We start from the raw sequence: 22,834 nt of genomic DNA on the forward strand, positions 1-22,834 counted from the left end.
TAAAAGGGAGCCAGAGGCAGAACTTTATTATTTAGTTATGAAGGAGTTCAAATGAGTATTGTGTTAAAATTTTAGTTACACAAAAGCTTATGTGTAAGACAATAAAAGAATTTTCATAGGCAAAATGATCAGACAAGAGGTGGAACCTAATCAGTGGATTAATCCACTGATAGGAATTAACTGGGTGGTAAATGTAGACAGGTAGGGTATGGCTCAAGGAAATGGGCTACTAGGGTTGTGCCTTTGGGGCTTCTACTTTGACCCTAGGTGAACACAGCTCTCTCTCTCTCTGCTCCTGGCTGCCATGTCCTAAACTGCCTTCCTACACCATGCTCTTCTGCCATTATGTTCTACCTCATCCTAGGCTCAGAGCTGGCAAACCATGGATGGTAAAAACTTTTCCTCCTCTACATTATTCTTCCTGGGATTTTTGGTCAAAGTAAAAAAAGCGCTGACTAAAACAATGAATATTGTCTACAACAGTCATTGACCCAATACATTTGAAATCTATTTATAATTCTTGCCTGAACCATTTATTATACTGGTAGTTGCAGAACGGTGATTTCTATCTCTATTACCTATGCCACTTACATTTGTACTAACTCACATTCTTCTTTAATAAAGTTTTCCCATTTCCCTTTTGCCAACCTTTTGTAAACTCAATATAGATACATGAATTTTTTTAGAACAAAATCGATATGTGAAAATCTATCACCATTATTTCTTCTTATGACTCATATTTTCTCAAATTGACAAGTTCTGTAAGCAGGGTCTTAAGGATTGATGATATATCCCCATCAGTTTTTTAGTACTTCCTTAATACCTAGCATAAGTGTTCTAGGTTCACCTTCTACTTTCCCTGTCTCAGTTCTGGAATCATCCATTTCTCCCAAGAGCAAGTCTGCTTTCCTTTGTCAGGGAAAGGGAACTTAGAAACCAAGATGTGAGTGTTAAGTTTGCTCACTGCTGTGGGGGGTGCCACAGCTTTATAGGCCATTACTGTTTTACATTATGAGCTCCTACCAACATCTCCAATTCTAATCTTCCTCTCTTCCCCTTAATTTGAATTTATATTTCTCTTCTACCACAGAGAATCTGGTTTCTACCTGCATAATATATTTATCCACTTGCTCTATTCCACAATCTACAAAAGTTTAAGAAATACCATATTAATACTTTACCAAAACCCTACTAGTTCTAGTTCAAGACTTAGTTTCTTTGAAGTTAACTTTATCTTTTGACTATTATCTCATGAAAGGAGTTCAGAAAGTACTGTGTTCAGGGACTGGGGTGTGGCTCAGTAGGAGAGCACTAGTTTAGCATGTGTGAGGCACTGGGTTCAATTCTCAGCACTACATAAAATTAAATAAATAAAAATAAAGGTTCATCCACAACTAAAAAAATATATGTATATATTTTTAAAAAAAGAAAGTACTGTGTTCAAAAATTCAAAACTTAGCACCCACACTGAAAAGTTGAATTAATTCTTTTTTGTCAGTCAGGATCATTTGTATTTGTTTTTGTTCAGTTTTAGTCCTTGGGTTTTGTTTCATAATCCTTTTTGGCTTACAAAACTTTTTTTTTTTTAAATCATATAGAATACTTTCCCAATTTGAAGGGCCAGAATTCTTAGTATTTGCTGCCTGCTTCTCTTTGGTCTACATTGCCTTTCCCTTCAAAAGAGCTTAGAAAATACCAGGAAAAGTGTGACATACATAAAACTTATCTTAACCCAATATAATCAGAAATTGTAAACAAGAGGTGCTGTAAAGGGATACAGCTGTGGAGTTAAAAAAATGGGGTGGTCATTTGAAGCAATTTTGTCAATTAAGAAAACACTAACATGGATCTATTATTGCAAACAATAGAACCCATTCTCCATGATTAAGGTAAGGCAGATTTGGGTTAAGTATAAATCCTTCTTTGCTTTATTGTCCTTATTCTAGTGGTACTGACACACATAAACTAGTGATTACAGCGTCTTTGAGTGGACAACGGTACAAGTAAATTTATAAAAGGAGTATATAATCTGCCATGCTAGTTTATAATCAAAGCAAAAAATTCTAAATTACAATGTGAACAGTGATTTTATTTGTACCATATATCATTTTTGGAATAGCAAAATGATTAAAAACTACCCAATATGTTATTGAAACCATAAATAAGTCAAATCTAAACTTATGAAAAAACCATTAATAGGTTTCCTAAGTTTTTAAAACATATTTACTACTTATTAATATAATTAGGTTACATTAAAATGATACAAAATCAAACCAAGTTGCTTTAGAACCACCAAATACCATTACTAAAATGGATAAGCTTGCTGTTTTCATAGGTTTGGAGTCATCCATAAGATGTGTTTGACATGTGTAACAACACCATAATACTAAAGATAGAGACTGATTTTGAACACCAATTGTGAAATATTTAAACTTCTGAGTTACAGAAACATTTTTTCAATAACTCATTATGAGTTTTTAACCAAATGTTCCTTCTGCAATATTTCACTGATGTTACTAGTAGAATAAACTTAGAATTACAATGATATTCTTATTTTTAGATTTTAGTTGACTTAAAAGCTCTATTATCAGATGTATCCACACTTTTTTAATATGGCACTCAGTTAATTCATACCAGGACAGTTCTACATATGAAAAATTTAAACACAAAACAGAAATTTAATTACATGTATATAAGGGGAGGAGCACAGGATAAAGAAAACACTTTCGCTTCCTTTCAATTTTGCAACCAACATAAAATTTTGAAATGAAACTCCCGTCTTTAATATAAGCTAAATGGAATAAACAAAAGTTCTGCAACTTTATAATTGATATTTAATGTTAATAAAATCTTTTCAACATACCTGTGCTGGTTTCTGTTTCCTTTTCTTCTGCTTTTTAGAAAGCCTAAAAACAAATACATATAAAAATGTCAGTTGACTTTGTGAAGACTCACCAAGTGAAAAGAAAAAAATACTGAAATATTAGTGGTAAAGAAATATTTAAAAGTATTTAATATTGTAAAGCACTAAAATGCAAAATATTCATATTGTCACTTTTGAGAATAACAGTGGTTAAATAATCAGCATATCAATTGCCTAGGTATGAAACTGCTTTTAATATAGTAATATGTTCTATAAAAATTAGATCTGACATCATGTCTTTACCCACTTTGACACGATTGAAGTTCCATCAGCTAGAAGGGACTGAAGAAATATTAGCAAACAATATTTTAAAGACAAAACATCATTTAAATAATCTCTAACTATGACAAATATGTCTAGTGAAATTTGAAAGTACTTTTGTTTTGGTGTATCTTCCATTTCTTCCTCAGAATTGGCATTCAATAGATTTTCGTCTGTATGAGATCCTGAAAAATTTTCTTCCTCTTCCTCCAATTGTTGTTTTAATAAGGCAACCATTTCCCGATGCTTCTTTGACTTTTCATGATTCTTCATACTGGAAGAAAAACCTAATGTGAGTAGCCGCACTAGTGTTCATATATTCCCAGGTAAGTTGCTGGACAGTTGCACCAAATTGAAATTGCCAAATGTTTGGGATTTTTTACAGAGCAACAGAAGTTGGTCAGGACTGCCCAGTTATTAAGGCCCCTGGGATCTCAGCACTCCCCTCATTTTCTTCCTTTTAACTTTTATATTTTTTCCTTAAAAAATTCTGTTATTTTGATTTTTCAATTATTTTATCTTACTGCATGATTCTGTACCTTTATTTCAAGAAAACATTATTTTTATGAATAAATAAAACTAAGAATCTTGAACAAAATGCACAATGAGAACAAAAAGTCAGGCCCACAGAAGGAAAAAGCATTTGCCATACATGTAACCAACATGATTTTTCAATTCCTAAAATTAGAGCTTTCTCCACAATTTCCTTTCAATCACTAAGTATTTGCTAAAAGTGCTTCTGTATTTCAGGCCATGCTACTGTCCTTCAGGGATCACTGAAAATGGCTGTGTACTCATTCTAACTTCAAAAGGAATACCTCTAGAGAAATGATGATATGAGGGCTTGAAGGAAAAGAGTAGTTTTCTTTCATCTGCTTTTTTCAACAGTTGGTTTTCACCTTCTCAAGAGGGGTTTACCTTCTCACTACTACCACCCTGAATCTAAGTTCAGTCACATATTTGAAACTGTACAAAATGTTATTTCTGTGTATCTACAGGCAATTAAAAAATAGAGCTGACAACATTAGAGTTAGATAAACTAGAAAATAGAAAACTTGGGCTTGGGATATAACTTAATGATAGTGCTTCCCTTGCATGCAAAAGACACTGGGTTTCAACCCTAGCACTGAAAGAAAAAGAAAGTAGGAAACCTGTGTCACTCTATACTTTACGTCTTTGGCTTTCCAAGTTTCGGTTGCTACTTTTCCTTCCCACTAAATTTTTTCCTTCAGATCAAAGTCCCTTGGATAAATTTGAATATACTCACTATATCATAAATAAGTGCTCAAAATGATGAACTCATGTCAAAAGGACATAAAGACCGGCCTGAAGGAACTCTGAGTAAATCTGGAAATAGGTGATCAAGAAAAGGGCAGTAACAAATTAAAAAACACTAACAAAAATTTACAAATTCAATAATAACAGAAAATTAATAATAAATAAGGTAGATAAAGGGGGAAAGGGAAGGTGCTTGTTTATAAGAGAACACCAAATGCTGATTAATAAATGCAGAAGGAGCAGAAAAGCATCATTTGGCAATCAGCACAATGAAGACCAGTAAAGATTGAGTATCTTTTATCCAAAATAAACATACCATAAGACATCTTGGGGATGGAATCCAAGTCCAAACACAAAATTCAGTTATGTTTCACATACATCTTGTACAAAGAGTCTGAAGGTAATTTTATACAATATGTTCAAGGTGCCTGCATGTTGATTGTGGTCTGTCTCAAGAAGAAGAAGCAGGATTTTCCCACTTTTAGCATGATGTCTGTACTCAAAAAGTTTAGGATTTGGGAGCATTTCAGATTTTGAATTTTCAAATCAGGGTTACTCAACCCATGCAAGATTAAAATTGTCAATGGATGATAAATTTGTGGGGGTGTCTCCCTATAGATTAAACATGATTCCAGGGAAAAAATTTGCAAGGGAAAAAATATTAAGTCAGCAATAGAACAACTGTACAAAACCTTGATTAGGTAATCAAAATGATCACATTTCAAAATGAAGAGCAGAACTTTGTGTATCCCCAGATATGAACCCCTGAGAATAACACAATATGCTATGCAGTTGTCACCTGGAGATGCACAACTTGATCTAATTGTGAAGAAACATATGAACCCCAAAATAAGAACTATTTAAGAAAAAAACTTTTTTTTTTTTTTTTTTTTTGCTGAGGGGGGCAGTTACCCAGGGGCGCTTGACCATTGAGTCATATTCCCAGCCATTTTTTTAAAATTTTGAAACAGGGTCTCACTAAGTTGCTTAGGGTCGTGAAATTTCAGAGGCTGACCTTGAACTTGCGATCCTTCTGACTCAATCTCCCAAATCATTGGGATTACAGGCATGTACCACTGTGCCCAGCTCAAGAAAAAAAAAAATTAAAGTGGTATTATACTTTCAAAATGTAAATGGCATAAAAGACAAGATGAATTAACTATTATAGATTGAGACTAGAGAGACAAATAAATTAAGTATATGATCCTAGACCGGATTCTGTACTGAAGTAGGGAAAATATTATACAGAATATTAATAAAAAATCAACTGACAAAACTGGAATATAAGCAATAAATTAGATAAAAATACCACATCAATGTTATATATTGGTAACGCATCTTTATTCTTCATATATCAGGAAGTATTTAGAGGAAAAAGCAGTGCATATGAAACTTACTTTCTAACTATACAGGAAAAAAGCTGTACCTGTGTGCATATGCATGTGCATGGAGAGGAAGCAGGTGCAAATGGGGCAACATGTCAGCAACAGTTAAATAGGGTGTGCCATATTCTACTCTTGGAACTTTTCTTTAGATGTGATATTATTTCCAAATTTAAAAAAAAATTCAAAAAAACTCTCATTGTTGCTTTTTGTTTTATTGCTTGTTTCTAACTTTCCTGCCTCTCACCACTTCTTTAGTTCCCTGAAAGTTCTCCCTTAGTGTTATCCAGTAATACTTGTTCACAATGCCACATCCCCATTCTCATCCTTTGCTCTCCTTTCGAATTTGCAGGTGTTGTTTCTTTTCCCTAGTGATGTGACTCTCAGTTTCTCTCAAGTCCTCTCCTCCTCCCTTTATAATGGAATCCTTTTTAATGTTTCACTCTTCATCACTGTTCCCACAAGATTAAATGATTCCACTTTGGTAAATAGACTCTTGGCAGGACAAATTTAAAGTTTCTAAGTTGGCATCAACAACATCCATGGAATAGCAATGGCTGGAAGTGAGTTTGATGCCAATAACAGCGAGAGAGGATTACAGTCTAGCCTCTTCAACTGTGTGCCTATACCGTGTCAAAAGAAGCGCAACTTCTTTCTGGAAACAGCATGTATACTTAAAAAGCAGATATTATATAGGAATATTGACATAAATGATAATTAGTATAACAGGCTTAACTACTGATAGAAATACTTCTTCCTTCTCTCCTGGATAAGAATTCCCCAAGGTGACAGGTAGGGGTTAGTGATCTGCTGTAAGCACATTCTTTTAAGGACGTTCAAAGTGTACCTTTGCCTCAAAAGAAAAGGTGAGTTCAAAGATATTAAACTTACGCCTTTTCTGTCTTGAAAGATTTGTCACATGCTGGACAGTAAAGGTCATCATAAAGCTCAGCATCCTCGGCCTCATCACTATCTTTACCTATGAGAGGAAAGCCTATGGTAAGAATCCTATTTGGTTAGAACACAAATGTGAAGTACTTTAACAAATGATAAATGATACCTCTTTAGTAAGAATCTTAAAAAACAAAACATCGAAAACAAACCAACCACAGGCTGTCAGGATTTGACTTGGTCTTTCAAAAGCAACACTGAAAGCTTTCAAATAAATCACCCTATCTTGCATGTTCTTTTCTTAAGTCTGCTCAGAAGAAGATTCAGAAAGTCTGCAAAGTCCTTAGTGGGAACTCAGTTTGGAACATCAAACACCATTTTAATATTCAACCACAAAGCAGGTTTTTCAACACAGGCTTTTACAACTGTGATTTACTCCGATAATCTTAAACTTAGCTTACAACAGTCTATTGTTACTGAACAGGTCTTAAAATAGTATATTATATGTAAAGGTTTAAACATTTTCTTTACAGACCTTTTTTTATAAGCTTGAGGCTTTATTAAAAACAGAATAATTAGTATTACTGTAGTCCATGAAATCCAAGTGACCAAGGAGCCCAAATGGAATTCTCTGCACAACAATTCCATATTCTAGTTTTTAGGAAGTAAAAAATAAATTGATGCCATTTGGGATTTATTATTACATCAATAAAGACTCCAAGGTATCTCATATTCCACATTTTGGTTCTTTATAAGTGATGTTAATATAAGTATGAAGAACATTCTCACTGAAATCACAAATAATCAAAATATATCCTATTCAGCGTTAATGTCTAGGACAGTAGTCCCCCCTTAACCACAGAACTTATTCCAAAACCTTCGGAGGATGCCCGAAACCTCGGATACTACCAAATCCTGTAAGTGAATGTCTTTTCCATCTTAACCAAGCACTAACCACAAATGGTGGCTGTAACTTCATAGTTTGAAACTGAATAGTTAAACTACCATGGATTTTTTTTTTTCTTTTCTACTATTTCAGGGTTACAAGATTCATTCTTCTTGTAGTTGTCAGCAACCTCAACATATGAGGTTCCTTTCCTTAAATTGAAAACTTCTACCTTTTATTTACTTACTTACATTTACTTTTATTTATTTTGGCACTAGGGATTGAACCCAGAGGCTCTTAACCACTGAGTCACATTCCCAGCTGCTTTTAAATTTTTTTTTATTTAGAGACAGGGTCTCACTAAAATTGCTTAGAACCTTACTAAATTGCTGGGGCTGGCCTTGAACTTGAGATCCTCCTGGCTCAGCCTCCTGAATTTCACTGGGATTATAGGCACGCACCACCACACCCAGACCACCTTTTCATTTAAAGAAAGCACTTTATGGCTTTTCTTAATTGCCAGCATCTTTACTCTTGCATTTTGGGGTCATTATTAAGTAAAACAAAAGGTCACCTGACCACAAGCACTGTGATACCTTGAGGGCTACTATGTGACTAACAGGTGGGTAGAATATACAGCATGGATAATCTGGAGAGAGGGATAATTCCCTTTCCAAATGGGGGAGACAGAACTGTGCAAAATGTTATCACACTATTAAGACTAATGCACAATTTAAAACAGGTTATTTATACAAATTTCCATTTAATATTTTCAGACCATAGTTGACCAAGAGTAATTGAAACTATGGAAGGCAAAATCAAAGATAGGGGGACCTACTGCATGTGGTGCTATTTTCCAGTTTTGTGTGCACTTCAAAATATCATATACATGAAATAACCTTTAAATAATCAAACAGTTAATAAAGAATACTCATTTGAAGTAAGAAATCTACATCTCAAAATGGTTCCGCTCTCAGGCTTATGCCACACCTTCTCAGACTCCTACTTTCTTCTTCAGTAAAATGGACTTAATTCCATCAGTAAAATCTACATTTAAAGGGTACTTCATGAAGATTAAGTGAGATCTTGTATGCAAAAGAACCTTATAAAGAATGAAATTATGGCATTTGCCAGTGAATAGATGGAACTGGAGGTTATCATGCTAAGTGAAATACCTGAATCCCCAAAAGCAAAAGCCAAATATTCTCTCTGATATGCGAATGCTAACACACAATAAGGGGTGAGGGAGGAAACAATAAAAGTTCATTGGATTAGACAAAGGGGAATGAAGGGAAGGGAGAGGAGATGGAAATAAGAAAGACAATAGAATGAATCAGACAATTTTCCTGTGTTCATATATGACTAGTGTAACTCCACATCATGTACAACCACAAGAATGGGAAGTTATACTCCATGTATGAATGACAAGTCAAAATACATTCTACTGCCCTGTATAACTAAAAACAAAATATAAACTTTTAAAAAAAGGAACTTATAAGGTATAAAACTGTGAAATTAGGACACTTCACATTTATAAAGTGCTTTATAATTTTCAAAGCACCTTTTCACACACTATTTCTGATTTATTAATAAAACACTTCATTTCTGTAATCATTTTGAATAAATAAAATTTTGTCATTTTATCATTTGGGCTATTAGTATAAAAATCACATTCTTAGCTAAGTAAATTAGTAAACTATTTAGATCATTCAGTTTTATTTATGGAAAAGCTAGAGATAGTGGGGAAAATCAGATATAAAGCTATTCTGAAGAATGCCGAAGCCTCACTTTTGGGGTAGTCACTTGTCTGTGTTTTAATAACATAGGCACAGAAAAGAAATATTCTAGACACCAAGAGGAACCTCTCTATAAAGTCAGAAGTGAGAAGAATAATTGATAGATACCACACAGACTTCTGCACAAAATCTGCTTTACTGGAAATAACTGCTATTAAAACTTGACCTACTGCTTACTTGTATTTTCTTTTAAAGGCCAGTCAGTCACACTTCTGAATATGCTCACCTGTCACTATATTTAAGCAGCTAGAAAGGCAAATCATTTAATTACAGACAAAAAAGCTTGTTTATCGAACTACCTGAATTAGACTACTTCACTAGACTACCTTTGTGAAGCCCATACAATTATTTAAAAAAAAAAAATTTTAATTGGGAGATGTTTCACAAAAACTCAGATTTTCAGCTTTATTTAGAAAGCAAACAACAACAACAAAAAATAAAAACTCTGGCACAGTGTTAGCAACAATCAGTTGGAACTCTGGGTTTTCCATTCCCTACTCTCTAATTCCTGTGACCCTTTACTGGAACTTGTAAGCATCTGAGTGTACATCCTTGCACAAAATAAAATTGATTTCCCAAAATTGGTTAACCGACTATAAAAATTACCATCTTGTCCATCTTTAAGCTCATGTTGCTCTATTTCATTGTCATCTGATCCATCTCCAAACTCCTTTTCGTATCGTGCTTCCATCTCGCGGAGTTCCTTTTCCAAATCAGCCACGGTCATCCAGCTCTGTTCTCTGTACTGTTCTGCCAGTCTAGATCCACAGAGCACAGTCTTACTTAACTCTGACGAGCATATCTCTACATGGTTTTTACTTATTTCTTAGGCTTAAAAATCTATCCCCTAGAGACTTCCTTCCTCCCAAGCCCCAATGCTTACAAATCTAACTCTGGCAAAGTCACTGTAACCTGTCACCTAGCTGGTTTTAATTGCTCTATTTGATACTGGGTTTTGAAACATATCTTTTACAGCACAGGAAAAAATCCTCAGACCACTTTAAGTCCTGAGTGTCAAATAAAATACTAATAACGAAAAGATGATAAGTGGAGTAGGTAGAATTTTTAGTAAGTGAATGATTTATAAAAGAACACTACAATGTTCTGGTCACAAAATGCTTACAGTTTACTCTTAACAATAAAATTTTAAAGAAACTAAAATGAACTGAATATCTCAGAGTACCAACAGAAAGACATAGTGGTTAGTTAAAAGCAAGGCACTGAAGTAAACTTCTTAGATCTGATTTCTGGCTCTGTGATTTACTAGGTATGTGACCTTGGGTTTTCTGTCTCATTTCTTCACAAGAATGAAGAGGATAAAAACAAGTTTCTACACAGAATTGTGGCAGGAAAGCAAACAGAACAGGGCCTTGCACAGAGTGAGAATTCAATTAACTAAGGGCCTCTAAAGAAAAACATCCAATTCAAAATGAAAATGTTTACATAGTGGATGAAAACACTCCACCTAATGTCAGGATTAAATCACAATGATGACTGAACATGACACGAGAACCCCAAATCTGGTACCTACTGATGCTCCCTTTGATCCCACCTAAACTGAGAAAGGAGCCAGTCACATACTTTGCCTGCTTTAGTTTCTGCTGCCGTCTCATTTCCTCGGCCTTCCTCGCCTTCTCAGCGTTCTGTTCCTCTACAAGCTTCCGATGTGCCTGCACTCTTTTATCTCTTTTCCGGATGAAAGCTACCAGCTGCCGTACAAGCTCATTCTTCTCTTTCCTTGCTTTGTCTCGAATCTTTCTGTTTTCTTTTTCCATGGCTCGTTTTTCCCAGCGGTTTGAAGCTTGCCGGGTATCATATTCTTCCTTCCAAGCAAAATTCTTTTGAGTGCAGAAACTCTGCCAATAAGCGTAGAAAGGGTGGACTACCTAGTGACAATAAAATTAGGTAAAATTCTGTTTTTTACCTGATTTTTTTGAAAGACAGTAATTATTAACAAAGCAAAACATCTTTCTTTTTTCATATATATATAAAACATTCCCACTAATCAATGTGCAGTCCTTTTAAGGCTTTAAACCACTCTTCGACAGATTCAATGAAAAAAGAAAAACAATCTTACTGGCCAAAGAAAAGGACTGTGGTCCAGTTACAGAAAAAAACAAAGAAGGTAGCTATCAGAGAACTGCACGTTCCTTCAGAAGAACAGAGGGTACGAGAGGTCATGACATAGGACTAGGACTCATTTCTTTACAAATCAGACAATGGGAAAAAGACAGTGATAAATGATAAATATAAAATGCAATGTACTTGTCTTTTACCGTATCATAGTCACTCTGGGAGTCTCCAAAAGTTGGGAAATCCTCAACATCCTCCTCTAACACAGATTCCAGTTCTTCCTTTGCAATCATTTCAAAAACACTACGATACACTGTGTAAAATCCCTTAAAAATCAGAAACAAAAATACTTAATATTTCTGTTGTCTATTCACAAAGCAATATTTTAAAATGTGAGATGAAAAACTTTCAACATTGAAAATTTATAGAACTCAGTTCTGGTCAGTACAAGTACATTTAGTATCAATTGGAGTTTTTATGTACTAAAGGCTTAAATATGCCGGCAAAGGTATTTTCAGGATTCAAAATGAACATTGCTTCATTTTCTATTACAGAATATTTTTAAGTATTCTCTTTGTATCTGAGTCTTACTTAACTGCTTGTTAAGAAATTAAGATGTTCACTTATTTTACCTTTTCATCGTCTCCATATCCAGAATAACAAGTAACAGTGAAATAGTGAAGCAAATCTAAGCTGTCATCCTGATATTCTCCATCAAGCCCTCCTTTAAGTAAGGCCTCTCTATGATTATCATACCTTAAAAAAAAAGAAAGGCACTTTTGATGAAAACCAAATAAATAAGAATTCAAAAGGACTCCTAACTACAAATCAACCAAAATATCAGTGTACATTTCAATGTGTCCAATGCACAACCAATTTTAAGGAAATATTAACATGAAAAGACTTAAGTCTTTTTAAAAACTGTACCTGTACCTCCCTAAACTTATATAATATTAGCCCATATGAACAGGGGAATTTAAAAAGCCAGTAAAGGTAGAAAAGTAGATTCATTTCCATAAGAAAGAAACAGTACAAATAAGACAGTACTGGACACAATTTGGTCCATAAATGAATTTGAGGATTTGCCAAATTGCAAAAGAATAGGAAGACTCTTCTTATGTTTATGTAAACTTAATCTAGGAGCTTTACACACATACATGATTACTTCTCATAATAACTCTGTAAAGGTAGTTACAATGGGAAGGGCTGGGGTTGTGACTCTGTGGTAGGACATTTGCCTTGCATGTGAGGGGCACTGGGTTCGATCTTTAGCACCACATAAATACATAAAATAAAGACATAAAAAAATATAATGGGAAACATTAAATACTTATTGCCCATGATCATAAAGCCCACAAACAGTATCATCAGAATTCAAAACTAGGTCTCCTGCACTAACAAAACCAGGTTCCTGGCTACTACATGGTACTGCCTCCAGGCAATAGGAGAGTTATCAGGCAGGAGTTTTACATAAAAAGACATGGAAGTCCATGGGACAAGAAAACACAACCCAAGTTCTAGAGAAGAGACTTTAGATAAGAGAAATTCAGGGAGGAATCTGAAAATTCCAAGAGGAAAGCAGAATTTCTAAGGGTAGATCTCCAAATTCTTCAGGCAGAGAAAAGTTTAGGAACCTCTGATTTTCTTATAAAAGACAAATTTTTAAGAATTTTCTTTACAGCCTCTCTTTGACAGCAAGCTATGTTGTATAATGCTCAACATGTAGACTGCATAACGGCACCAAACACCACCTTCTCTTTGTAACAGAAGGATCTTCCATGTCTGTGTCAGGGTTTAAAACTTATTCCTTTGAAGCAAAAAATTAATCAAGAATCTGAAAATTCAGAACTTCAAACACAGAAACTTTTATTTGGAAATGAAATTAAATTATCAGGCTATCTTTGGTAAAAATATCTGTCATAAATATAGAAGCTTAACAAATTTCTTCACATATTCTATGTGCAATTCTTGTATTTAAACACTCTGGCTTTTGTTTGTTTGAAACAAGACTCACTATATTGCCCAGGTTGACCTTGAATAAGGAATTCTCCTGCCTCAGTCTCCCAAGTAGCTGGGATTACAGGTATACACCCCCACACCCAGATCCTACCTGATTTAAGGACAGGTCAATCTTTTTCCTGTTGGATATCAGTGAATTTGTTATACATCAAAAGGACCAAGTAATAAGAAATCACTTGAAGTAGCAAAATTAAAATTATATAAAATTGCCAAACTTTGTTTAATCACCTATTAAACCAGATAGTATCAAGAAGTATCTCCAAGGCTCCTTCCTACCAAAATACTGCATTTTATGTAATAAATAAGTCACAAATGCTTCAGAACACACTGAAACCATCTAGTGTATTAATTTTTAAAAAAACAACAAACCTACATGGATGATTCCTTCCAAAAAAAAAAAAAAAATGAGGTTAGGAAAGACGAGGCAATGCTCACCATGCTCTTTCCTGAGGGTCACTCAACACATCATATGCTGCTTGGATTAATTTAAATTGTTCAGCTGCTTCTGCGGCATTATCCAGATTTTTATCTGTTAAAATAAAGTCACAAAATTCCATCATTAAAAAAGTAGAGGACAGACAGGGAGATAGCTTTCACTGCAAAGGCCATGAACAGATGAAGAATGTACAAAATAAAAAAAAAAACTAAGGAAAACAGAGATCCAGGATGATAGCTAGTAATCAGAAATCTGTCACAAGTGTCCATAAGCTTTGGTGTTATCAATGAATCTTCAACCTGGAATCCACAATCGGAAAACCCCAAGTAGCACACATTTTATTTCCAGCATGAGAAAAAAAAAAAGCCAAATCAGTTATAGAAAGATTGTTATTTACCTAATATCTAGTACTAGATTACATTTAGTGTTCATATTAAGTTTTTCTTTTTTGTCAGTATGTACCCAAATAGACCTCATAATATACAGATACTAATTATTCCTCCTTAACTGTGGAATTCTGATAGCATCTTTGTTTCAGGTGGTAGCTGGCACTCTGTGATCTCCTCCAGGCACTCACATCCTGCACTGTCTATTCCCTCCTTCATTAGCAGCATTGGTCTCTGTGACCAACAGCAGGAGCAGGAGTAATAATACATCTTGTGTATGATGAGGTTATGAAAGACCTCAGTTTCCATCTTGGGCTCTCACTCTGGGCATAGCTAACTGCCATAGCTGAGGAACCAGGCAGCCTATGGAGAAGCGCATGGGGTGAAAACTGGAGGCTCTCAGAGCTGCAGGCAGCAGGGAACTGAGGCCCACCAACAACCACATGCATGAGCATGAAGTGAATTGATTCTCTCAGTGTTGACACAACCTCATCAGAAGCCCTAAGCAAAAATTACCCAAACAAGCCATCCCCAATTCTGAGAATCTATATAATGGGAATCTATATAATGATTAGCTGTCTGCTGTTTTTGTTTTCTGCTGTTTTAAACTCTAAGGTTTTGTTGATTTGTTTTGTAGCAACAGAAAACATACATTTGAAAGTAAAGTATTTTAAGCATACTGAAGTTCTTTAAGCTACAACTTCTAACAGGTTAGGTAGAAGATATGATGATGGAAATATATTCCCTATAAATACTATTTCTGTCACTGGCTCTCAAAGGCATCCTATTCTACCACCTTTTTTCAGATCTCAGCACAATGACTCCCAGTTGTTCAGGTGGCCTTCTGCTCAGCACCTAACACTGACAATACTTATCAAGTGTGGCAATTTGCCATGGCTGTTTTCCCTAAGATGCTTTAATACAAAAAGTTTTAGATATTTTAGAATCATGATCCTTTAGAAGTGAAAAATGTCTTACGTAAAGTAAAAATAATCTCCATCTTTGGAATCTTTCTGTATATGAGAAGTAACACAATCCAAATCTAATAAGTGCTAGACAAGTGCTGAGGGTTTTTTTTGTTGTTTTTTTACACACTGCATTTTCATTCCTCATGCACAAATGGGGTACATTGTTTCGTTTCTATGATGGTACACGATGTAGATTCATTCCATTCATGTAATTATACATGTAATGATGTCTGTCTCATTCCACCATTTTTCATACTCCCCTCCCTCTCATTTCCTTCTACATAATCTAAAGTTCCTCCATTCTTCTCTCACCGCCCTACCCCCATTATATATCATCATCCACTTATCAGGAAAAACATTCGGCCTTTGGTTTTTTGGAATTGGCTTATTTCACTTAGCATGATATTCTCCAATTCCATCCATTTATCTGCAAATGCTATAATAGTATTCTTCTTTATGGCTGAATATTTCATTGTATATATACCACAGTTCCTTTATCCATTCATCTTCTGAAGGGCATCTCGATTGGTTCCACAATCTAGCTATTGGAATTGAAGCTGCTATAAACATTGATGTGGCTGTGTTACTGTAGTATGCTAATTTTAAGTCCTTTGGGTATGAACCTAGGAGTGGGATAAACTGGGTCAAAAGTTGGGTCCATTCCAAGTTTTCTGAGGATTCTCCACACTGCTTTCCAGAGTGACTGCACCAATTTGCAACTCCACCAGTAATGTACAAGTGTGCCTATTTCCCCACATTCATGCCAACATCTATTATTGTTTGTGTTCTTGATAATAGTCATTCTAATTGGAGTAAGATGGAATCTTAGAGTTGTTTTACTTTGCATTTCTCTAATTACTAGAGATGTTGAACACTTTTTCATTTATTAATCACCTGTATGTCTTCTTCTGTAAAGTGTCTGTCCAGCTCCTTGGCCCATTTATGAAAAGAGAGACCACAGAGTGGTAGAAAATCTTTTCCACACGCACTTCAGATAGAGCACGTATCCCCAAAATTTATAAAGAACTTACAAAACTTTACACCAAAAATACAAAGAACCCAATCAATAAACAGGTCAAGTGCTGAGTTTTAGACACCCAATACCTCATCTCCCTGCTCACCTTTTCTCTGCACTAGGTACTCCCATTTCTTATGGCAATCAGAATCCCCCATTTCCAAGACAGTCCAAGACAGGCATAGATAATCAATGAACCACTTGTTGCTTCCGAAACACTACACTTGTAAATACTATAACCAATTACATTAACTCCTAAGCAGCAGCATACTGTCATACAGAATTAATGGTTGACAAAGGTTCACATGTTTTTCCCTTACTGACAAGTCAATTTCTAACTGTATAATCAGTTACTTTTGAAATTCAAATATAGGATTTAATCCATCCTGTGACAGACACTATGTTAGATCATCCAATACTCTCTCCCACTTTTCTCTTAGAGTCTCTACTGGGGGCAGGAGGTTGAGGGGGTTGGGTATACTAAGATACTTGCTTATCCAACCTCCCTGTCTGGTAGGAATGGCCATGTGACAAGGTTCTGACCAATGCAATGAAAGCAAAAGTCTATTTTCTTCCTCCTTCCTCTTTCATATTGTCTTACATGTGAATGTGATAGCTGAAACTTCAGCAGCTATCTTGAGATCAGAAGGGGAAAGTCACCAGATTTGCTGTGACTCTGAACATGAAATTATCAAGCTCATGAAATAATATCTGTTGGCACCTATCTCCAAGACTTCTTGTGGGAAGAAAATAAACTGGTTAGACTTTCTACTATTACCAACGAGTACTAGCAATTATATCTTGTTGTGACCCTTTTGCAATCAGGTTCTAGGCAGAATAGACACATGGACCCTGTTGCAATTATTTGGGATTTGACTATCACTCTGTAACGGATGTTATAAGTTGCCTACTAAATATCTATTCTCTTCTTCCTAACAAAACCTAAATTTTGTTCACAGTGGCAATTTACCCAGTTAAAAAATTTCAAACTTTTATTTGTGGTTATTAGGTGGCAAACTTTAGCCAATCAGATGTAAACACCAGTCTACTAAGTGAAGATTTCCAGGAAAGATATTGTTCCCTTGATGAAAAGGACCTGGGGTGGTACTCACAGTGTGCCCTTAACCCATCAGTTGTGTCCTACCCAAAGCCAAGGTATAATACGTATAGGTGAGGACATACTCAACATGACGATATGGCAAAGACTGCTGGCTAATTCCAGTGTTTACTCTCTCCTTCCAGTTAACAACTAAATCCTGATTTTATGGTAGATACTCAGCCCCAGAAATAAAGACTCCCATTTCTCAGCCTCCCTTGAAGCGTGGGTATAGACAGTTAACTAAGCTCTGGTCAATAAAATGGTTTTTAAGATGAATCCTTAATGGGCAACTAATTCTCAATGTCAGCAGGGTGGGTGCAGAGATGAAGTGAGTTTAGCAATGTTACAGATTCTCTTCAGTTCTCTGATCTGCTCTTTACTCGTATTATTCAGATTCCAAAACAAATTAAAATCATCCCAAGTTAAAAAAAAAAAAAAAAAGGCAACTAGCAAACACTCCTGTCCTTCCTTTATCCCTTCCTGCTCCATTGTCCATTTTGCTGCCTGCTATCTTGAGCTGCTACCTTGGACGATGGGTGAGTACCCCCTCTGAGAGTTCCTGGGCAGAAAGTCTAAGGGTTTCATGGTTGAAAACAGCTACCCCAGGTCTCAACTGACTATCTCTGCGCCTCTACATGAGAAAACAATTCACTTCTGTCTTTGAGGCTTTACTGCTTAAACTTGATACAAGGAGTAAAACCCGAGGGTGAGAACAATGGAGCAGGGCTCTGATGGACTCATCAAGGACTGGAGCTATCAGGACAGGCCTCCTCCGGATTTCTTGTCACGTAACAACTTTCTGGATTAGTCACTATAGTCAGCTTCCTATCACAGGCTGTTGGGCACAATTCTGATACCCCTTCAAGGTAAGAGTCCAGCTATAAAGAGTTAATGTTCTATGTCTTCAAATCATTAAAAACATGTTCAAAAGGAAAAGAATGAGGACAAAGTTCAGCAATGTTCTGGCATTTTCCAATATTCACTTCAATATTCATTAAGCATACCTCAAGTAGGGTTCCACTTATAACCAGAGCATCACTGATCTAACCAGCCTATACTTCTTTTCTGGCATCCTAGGAAAAATGGGAGAAACTTTAAGTCTGAAAATTTTTTTATCAGATTAAAAATAAAAAAGAAAAGTCCAAATTAAATGACCTAAAAAAGGTCAGCAACTGAATCTTCCTAATTACAACGAAATTAGGTATCTGTAAGGGAGGGAGAAAGGTGTCTTCTTTCCTTTTTACCAGTATTGTACCTTGTCCTCTTTTGTTCCATTCCCTTCTTCCCTCCCCTGAAGAAGTCTAGAGGAAGTTAAAGTTTTAAATGCCAAAACCCATGAATGTACCATCTAAAAATAGGTTCTACTATCTTACTAGAGTCATTTTCTTAAGTAATTTTTTTCAATCTGTCATGTGGCTTTCTATTTCACTTAAATGTACTTGAATTAGTTGACTATATTAAACTAAAATCTAAGTGTAATAAGGTACATAAACAATAGAAAAGGCAAGTTTACTTTTCTCCATATATAAAAGTCACATGTTCTACAAATTCAGTCACTGGAGTTTAAGTCATTCATTCTCACACTATTTTTTCTTTTCACACATTCATTCTTCTCCCTCCTAAACTTTTTTACAGTGCCTTCTGGAAGATTTCACGGTTAGTGCCTTTTAAGCCCTGGCCCTGGCTCCCTGAAAACACTCTACAGGCCTCTTGGTTCCTCTTGCCACCAATCTCCCACAGCAGGCATCCACCAGTCACTCATCCTTTACTTGCCCATAGGTAAGAAGTAGCATTCCTTTGAGGTTCAGACCATTTGGCCATACCATCCTCTTCTCTTCCTCACTGTTCACTTGTCTTCCTGATTCAATGAAAACTTTGGCTCAGAGATCCCACATCAGTTTGATGATTTCAATTTCCTGACCTCCTGGCCTGCTTACTTCTGGTCTTGCCCCATCCAACAATTACTCCCAACAGCAGCTTGAGAGAAACTTGAAAACACCTGAATCTATCATTCCCCTACTTCTAGGTCCTTGATGGCTTCAGGTCCCAATGCCCTCAGGCTGAAGTCCTACTCCAGTTTACCAAAACCTTCAAGACCAGCCCTGCTTACCTGGCCATGCTCACCTTCTCCTCACATTCTCTCCTGTTTCCCTCCACCCATTAGCCCACTTTAGGCCTCCACCCAAGGTCACTTCTTCAGGGATGCACTTACTGAATGTCTCTCTCCAGCTCTTCCACACCCATACTCACCTAGTCCAGGGTGAGTATATGGACTCATAAACACCTTATATTTGTCATCCTACAGTCCTCCTCTCACCACACTGAAAATGCCAATTTTCCTATCTGTGTCTCCCACAGAATGAAAATGCCACCAGGAAGGGGTCTTTACCACCCTGTTCACATAGCTCAGGGACTAGTCATTGGATGAATTACTGAAAGCCTGCCTTCACAAGGAGGGATCTCACTGGGCAGAACTATTGACCCTACTGGAAATTATTCTCAGCTCCTCCATAATTTCTTTCCTTCTCTTTTTTTAATACCATTAAAAACAGACAACCTTTCTATATCAGGGACACATTATACTCTGAAGCAAAGCTTAACCCCAGAAATATCTAACACAATGCCCTATACATAGAACAAAATTAAACATCTGAGTAACAGACTTAAAATTAATGAGCCAGCAAAGCAAGCAAACCCAAATTGTTTCTGTGGGAAAATAGGATTATACAGCATTTATGCTTAAAGATACTTAGCATGCCATGAAGTATGATTATTTAGAGAATATATTTGCATTCAGTTAGTTCCTGACAGGTTTGATTTCAAAGCTGATATTTCAGTTAACATTTGCATTCTTATGCCTTTCTTCCTCACACTGATTTTCAATTACTCACCAAATCCGCTAACTTTCCTTTGCACCATCTGAACTCTTCCCCTTGCCCTAGCCCTAAGCATGGCTTGGGTCCTCCTTATTTGTCCACGATGAACTTTCTCTGACTGTCCTTGTCCTATCCAAGTCACTCAGTGCCTTCCTAGTACTCTAGCAGGACATCTTTGTGAAATGGGACTCATAATTATCTGTTATTCTGCCAATACATTTCTACTATTTTTACACTATTTTTGGATTTATTAATTTTGTCTGTCTTATTTCCTGCTTATGATGAACAATTAGTTCACTTATTTCTGCCCTTCCAATATATATATATATACTTTTAGTTTCTCTCTTGGTAATTACTATTGAGTAACATGCTAATAACTCTTCTTGTTGCACCAACTACAGACATTCCCTTTTGACTCTGCTCCTTACCTTTTCTTCAACTTTTTTACCCATCTTTTTCAGTCTTTCTATAAACACTGCCTTTGCTAAATCCACCCCTGGAACATCTTTTTCCCACCACCAAAGTTTTTCCGACACTGTTAGCTCATTTTTCCACATTCTATTCCTCCAGGATCCAATCCAAGCTTCTCTGACAAGGGAAAACCTCAGCATCTCTCAGTATACAGTGATAACTCCCTCCCTGAATTCCTGAGCATTTACTGGGTTTTTTTTTTTATTAAGTATGTAGTGCTACTTTCTTTGCACTTGTAGTTAACTCTTCATGTGTGTGAGGAATATTTTCCTAACAAGAATGTGAAATTCCTGGGCTGTGGCTGTAGCTCAGTAGTAGAGCACTTGCCTAGCATGTGTGAAGCACTGGGTTCAATCCTCAGCACTGCATAAAAATAAATTAATAAAATAAAAGTATTGTGTCGATCTACAAAAAAAAATGTGAAATTCCTGCCTTGGCATTTCATAATCTATATGTTACATACTGCAGTGACGTGCACAGATTGAAGATTCTGTGTTTACTAATTAATGGTTAAGATAAAAGCCTCTTGGGCTGCGGTTGTGACTCAGTGGCTGAGCACTTGTCTAGCACATACAAGGCATTGGGTTCGGTTCTCAGCACTGCATATACCTAAATAAATAAAATAAAGGCCCATTGTCAACTTAATACATACATATATATATATATATATACACACACACACACACACACACACATACACACACACATATATATCTTTTATATATATAAAAGATAAAAACCTCTTATTAAAAACCTCAAAAAGCTGAGATTCGACTACTCTTTAGCTGCCCACTCTGGAAGATCAGATTACTTCATAGTCACCCAGGCCTGGGTACGAACAAACGAAACGTCCAAAGGATGCACACGTCAAAGTGAGCATACAAACTTCATCACGGAGACACCTGATCAGAACTCCTCATCTGAAGACAAAAGTCTAAAGAGAAGTACAGGGTGTGTTGACGCATGCCCTTCTGACACCCCGCGGGCTCCCTCGGCTTAACTTCGGTAGGAGCTAAGCGACTGGCGGTCCACAGCGGAGTCGGGGCAGCCGCGGAGGGGACGCGGGCAGGCTGGGGCAGCAGGACCAGCGCGTCAGAGGCGAGCCCCGGGCCGACTCCTGCCTCGGCAGGTGAAGCCGCCGGAGCGTGGTCTTCCCCATCAGGGGCACTGCGGGAAGGAGGGGCGTCCACCGCGGGGTGGGCAGACTGCGCGCGGCCACCGGGCCCGGCAGCGGGTAGGTCGCGGCTGGCCGGCCTCCCGGAGTCACGCGGGACAGGGTGAGAAAGGTCGCCTGGGCTTTTCCCAGCGCCGCAGCGGTTGCGGGGCGGTCACCTACCCGGGTGCCATTTCAGGGCCAGCTTCCGATAGGCCTTCTTGAGCTCCTCCTCGCTGGCGTCGCGCCGCACCCCCAACGCCTCGTAGTGACACTTCATGGCCGGGCCGGGCAGGGGGTTGTGGCCGGGGCCCGGGACGGGGCCGGGGCCGGGACCCGGGCCCAGACCGGAGCGGCGGCGGCGGCGCTGGCTGTCCTCTCCTCCAGCAGGAGCCCGGCGCCCGCAGCCGGCCAGCCAGCGAGCGTGGCGGCGGCGGCGGCAGCGGCGCGGGGCGGCGGAGGCGCGCGGCGGCGGCAGACGACGCGGGCTGCGGCACGCGGGCGCGCGGAGGGGGCGGCGCCGGCGGCCGCGGCTCCGCATGGGCGGGGGCTGGTCTCTATTCCGGGAAGAGGCGCGGAGAGGGAGGCGGGGCTTCGAAGGGGCGCCGAGGGAGTGAGGGGCGGGGCCTCCGGGCGGTGGGCGGGGCCCCAGCAGGTGTCATTGTGAGCCGCACAGACCGCGGTCAGTGTGAGTGGCACCGATTGGGCCGCCCATCTGAGGGCTAAAGGGAGAGTGGGCAGTGTTAGCATGGGAAGGATTCTCGAAAATATCGTGTGGTTCAGGTTATTTTTCAACTAAGCCCTTTTTAATAGATAAGGCAGAATGGGACTCCAAGTAGTCAAGTAGATGGCTCAAGCCTCCTCCTCTATATAATGGCAGCATTCGTTGGATTTAACACTAGAATTTTAATCTTTTCACTT

At 37.6% G+C, this 22,834-nt stretch overlaps 1 protein-coding gene across 3 annotated transcripts in view; it reads right to left on the bottom strand.

Moving 5' to 3' along the window:
- DNAJC21 (DnaJ heat shock protein family (Hsp40) member C21) overlaps positions 1-22,412 on the bottom strand; it is a 36,247-nt gene extending 13,835 nt beyond the window's left edge. For 2 of the 3 annotated variants that reach the window (XR_013764783.1, XM_079145753.1), the window contains exons 1-9: positions 22,097-22,410; positions 13,945-14,038; positions 12,123-12,246; positions 11,694-11,816; positions 10,999-11,303; positions 10,024-10,175; positions 6,736-6,823; positions 3,300-3,458; positions 2,864-2,906 (exon numbers count right to left, since the gene is read on the bottom strand). Coding sequence is in view for 2 of the 3 variants with exons in the window: in XM_079145753.1 (XP_079001879.1) it covers positions 2,864-2,906; positions 3,300-3,458; positions 6,736-6,823; positions 10,024-10,175; positions 10,999-11,303; positions 11,694-11,816; positions 12,123-12,246; positions 13,945-14,038; positions 22,097-22,193 (1,185 nt within the window). In the remaining variant the exon portion in view is untranslated. Of the gene's footprint in view, positions 1-2,863; positions 2,907-3,299; positions 3,459-6,735; positions 6,824-10,023; positions 10,176-10,998; positions 11,304-11,693; positions 11,817-12,122; positions 12,247-13,944; positions 14,039-22,096 lie in introns of all 3 variants that reach the window. The other variant, XM_079145754.1, reaches the window with a different exon arrangement.
- Between the last annotated feature and the right edge of the window lie 422 nt (positions 22,413-22,834).

Source organism: Sciurus vulgaris, assembly GCF_902686455.1.
Source record: "Sciurus vulgaris genome assembly, chromosome: 6".
NCBI classification, from domain to species: domain Eukaryota; kingdom Metazoa; phylum Chordata; class Mammalia; order Rodentia; family Sciuridae; genus Sciurus; species Sciurus vulgaris.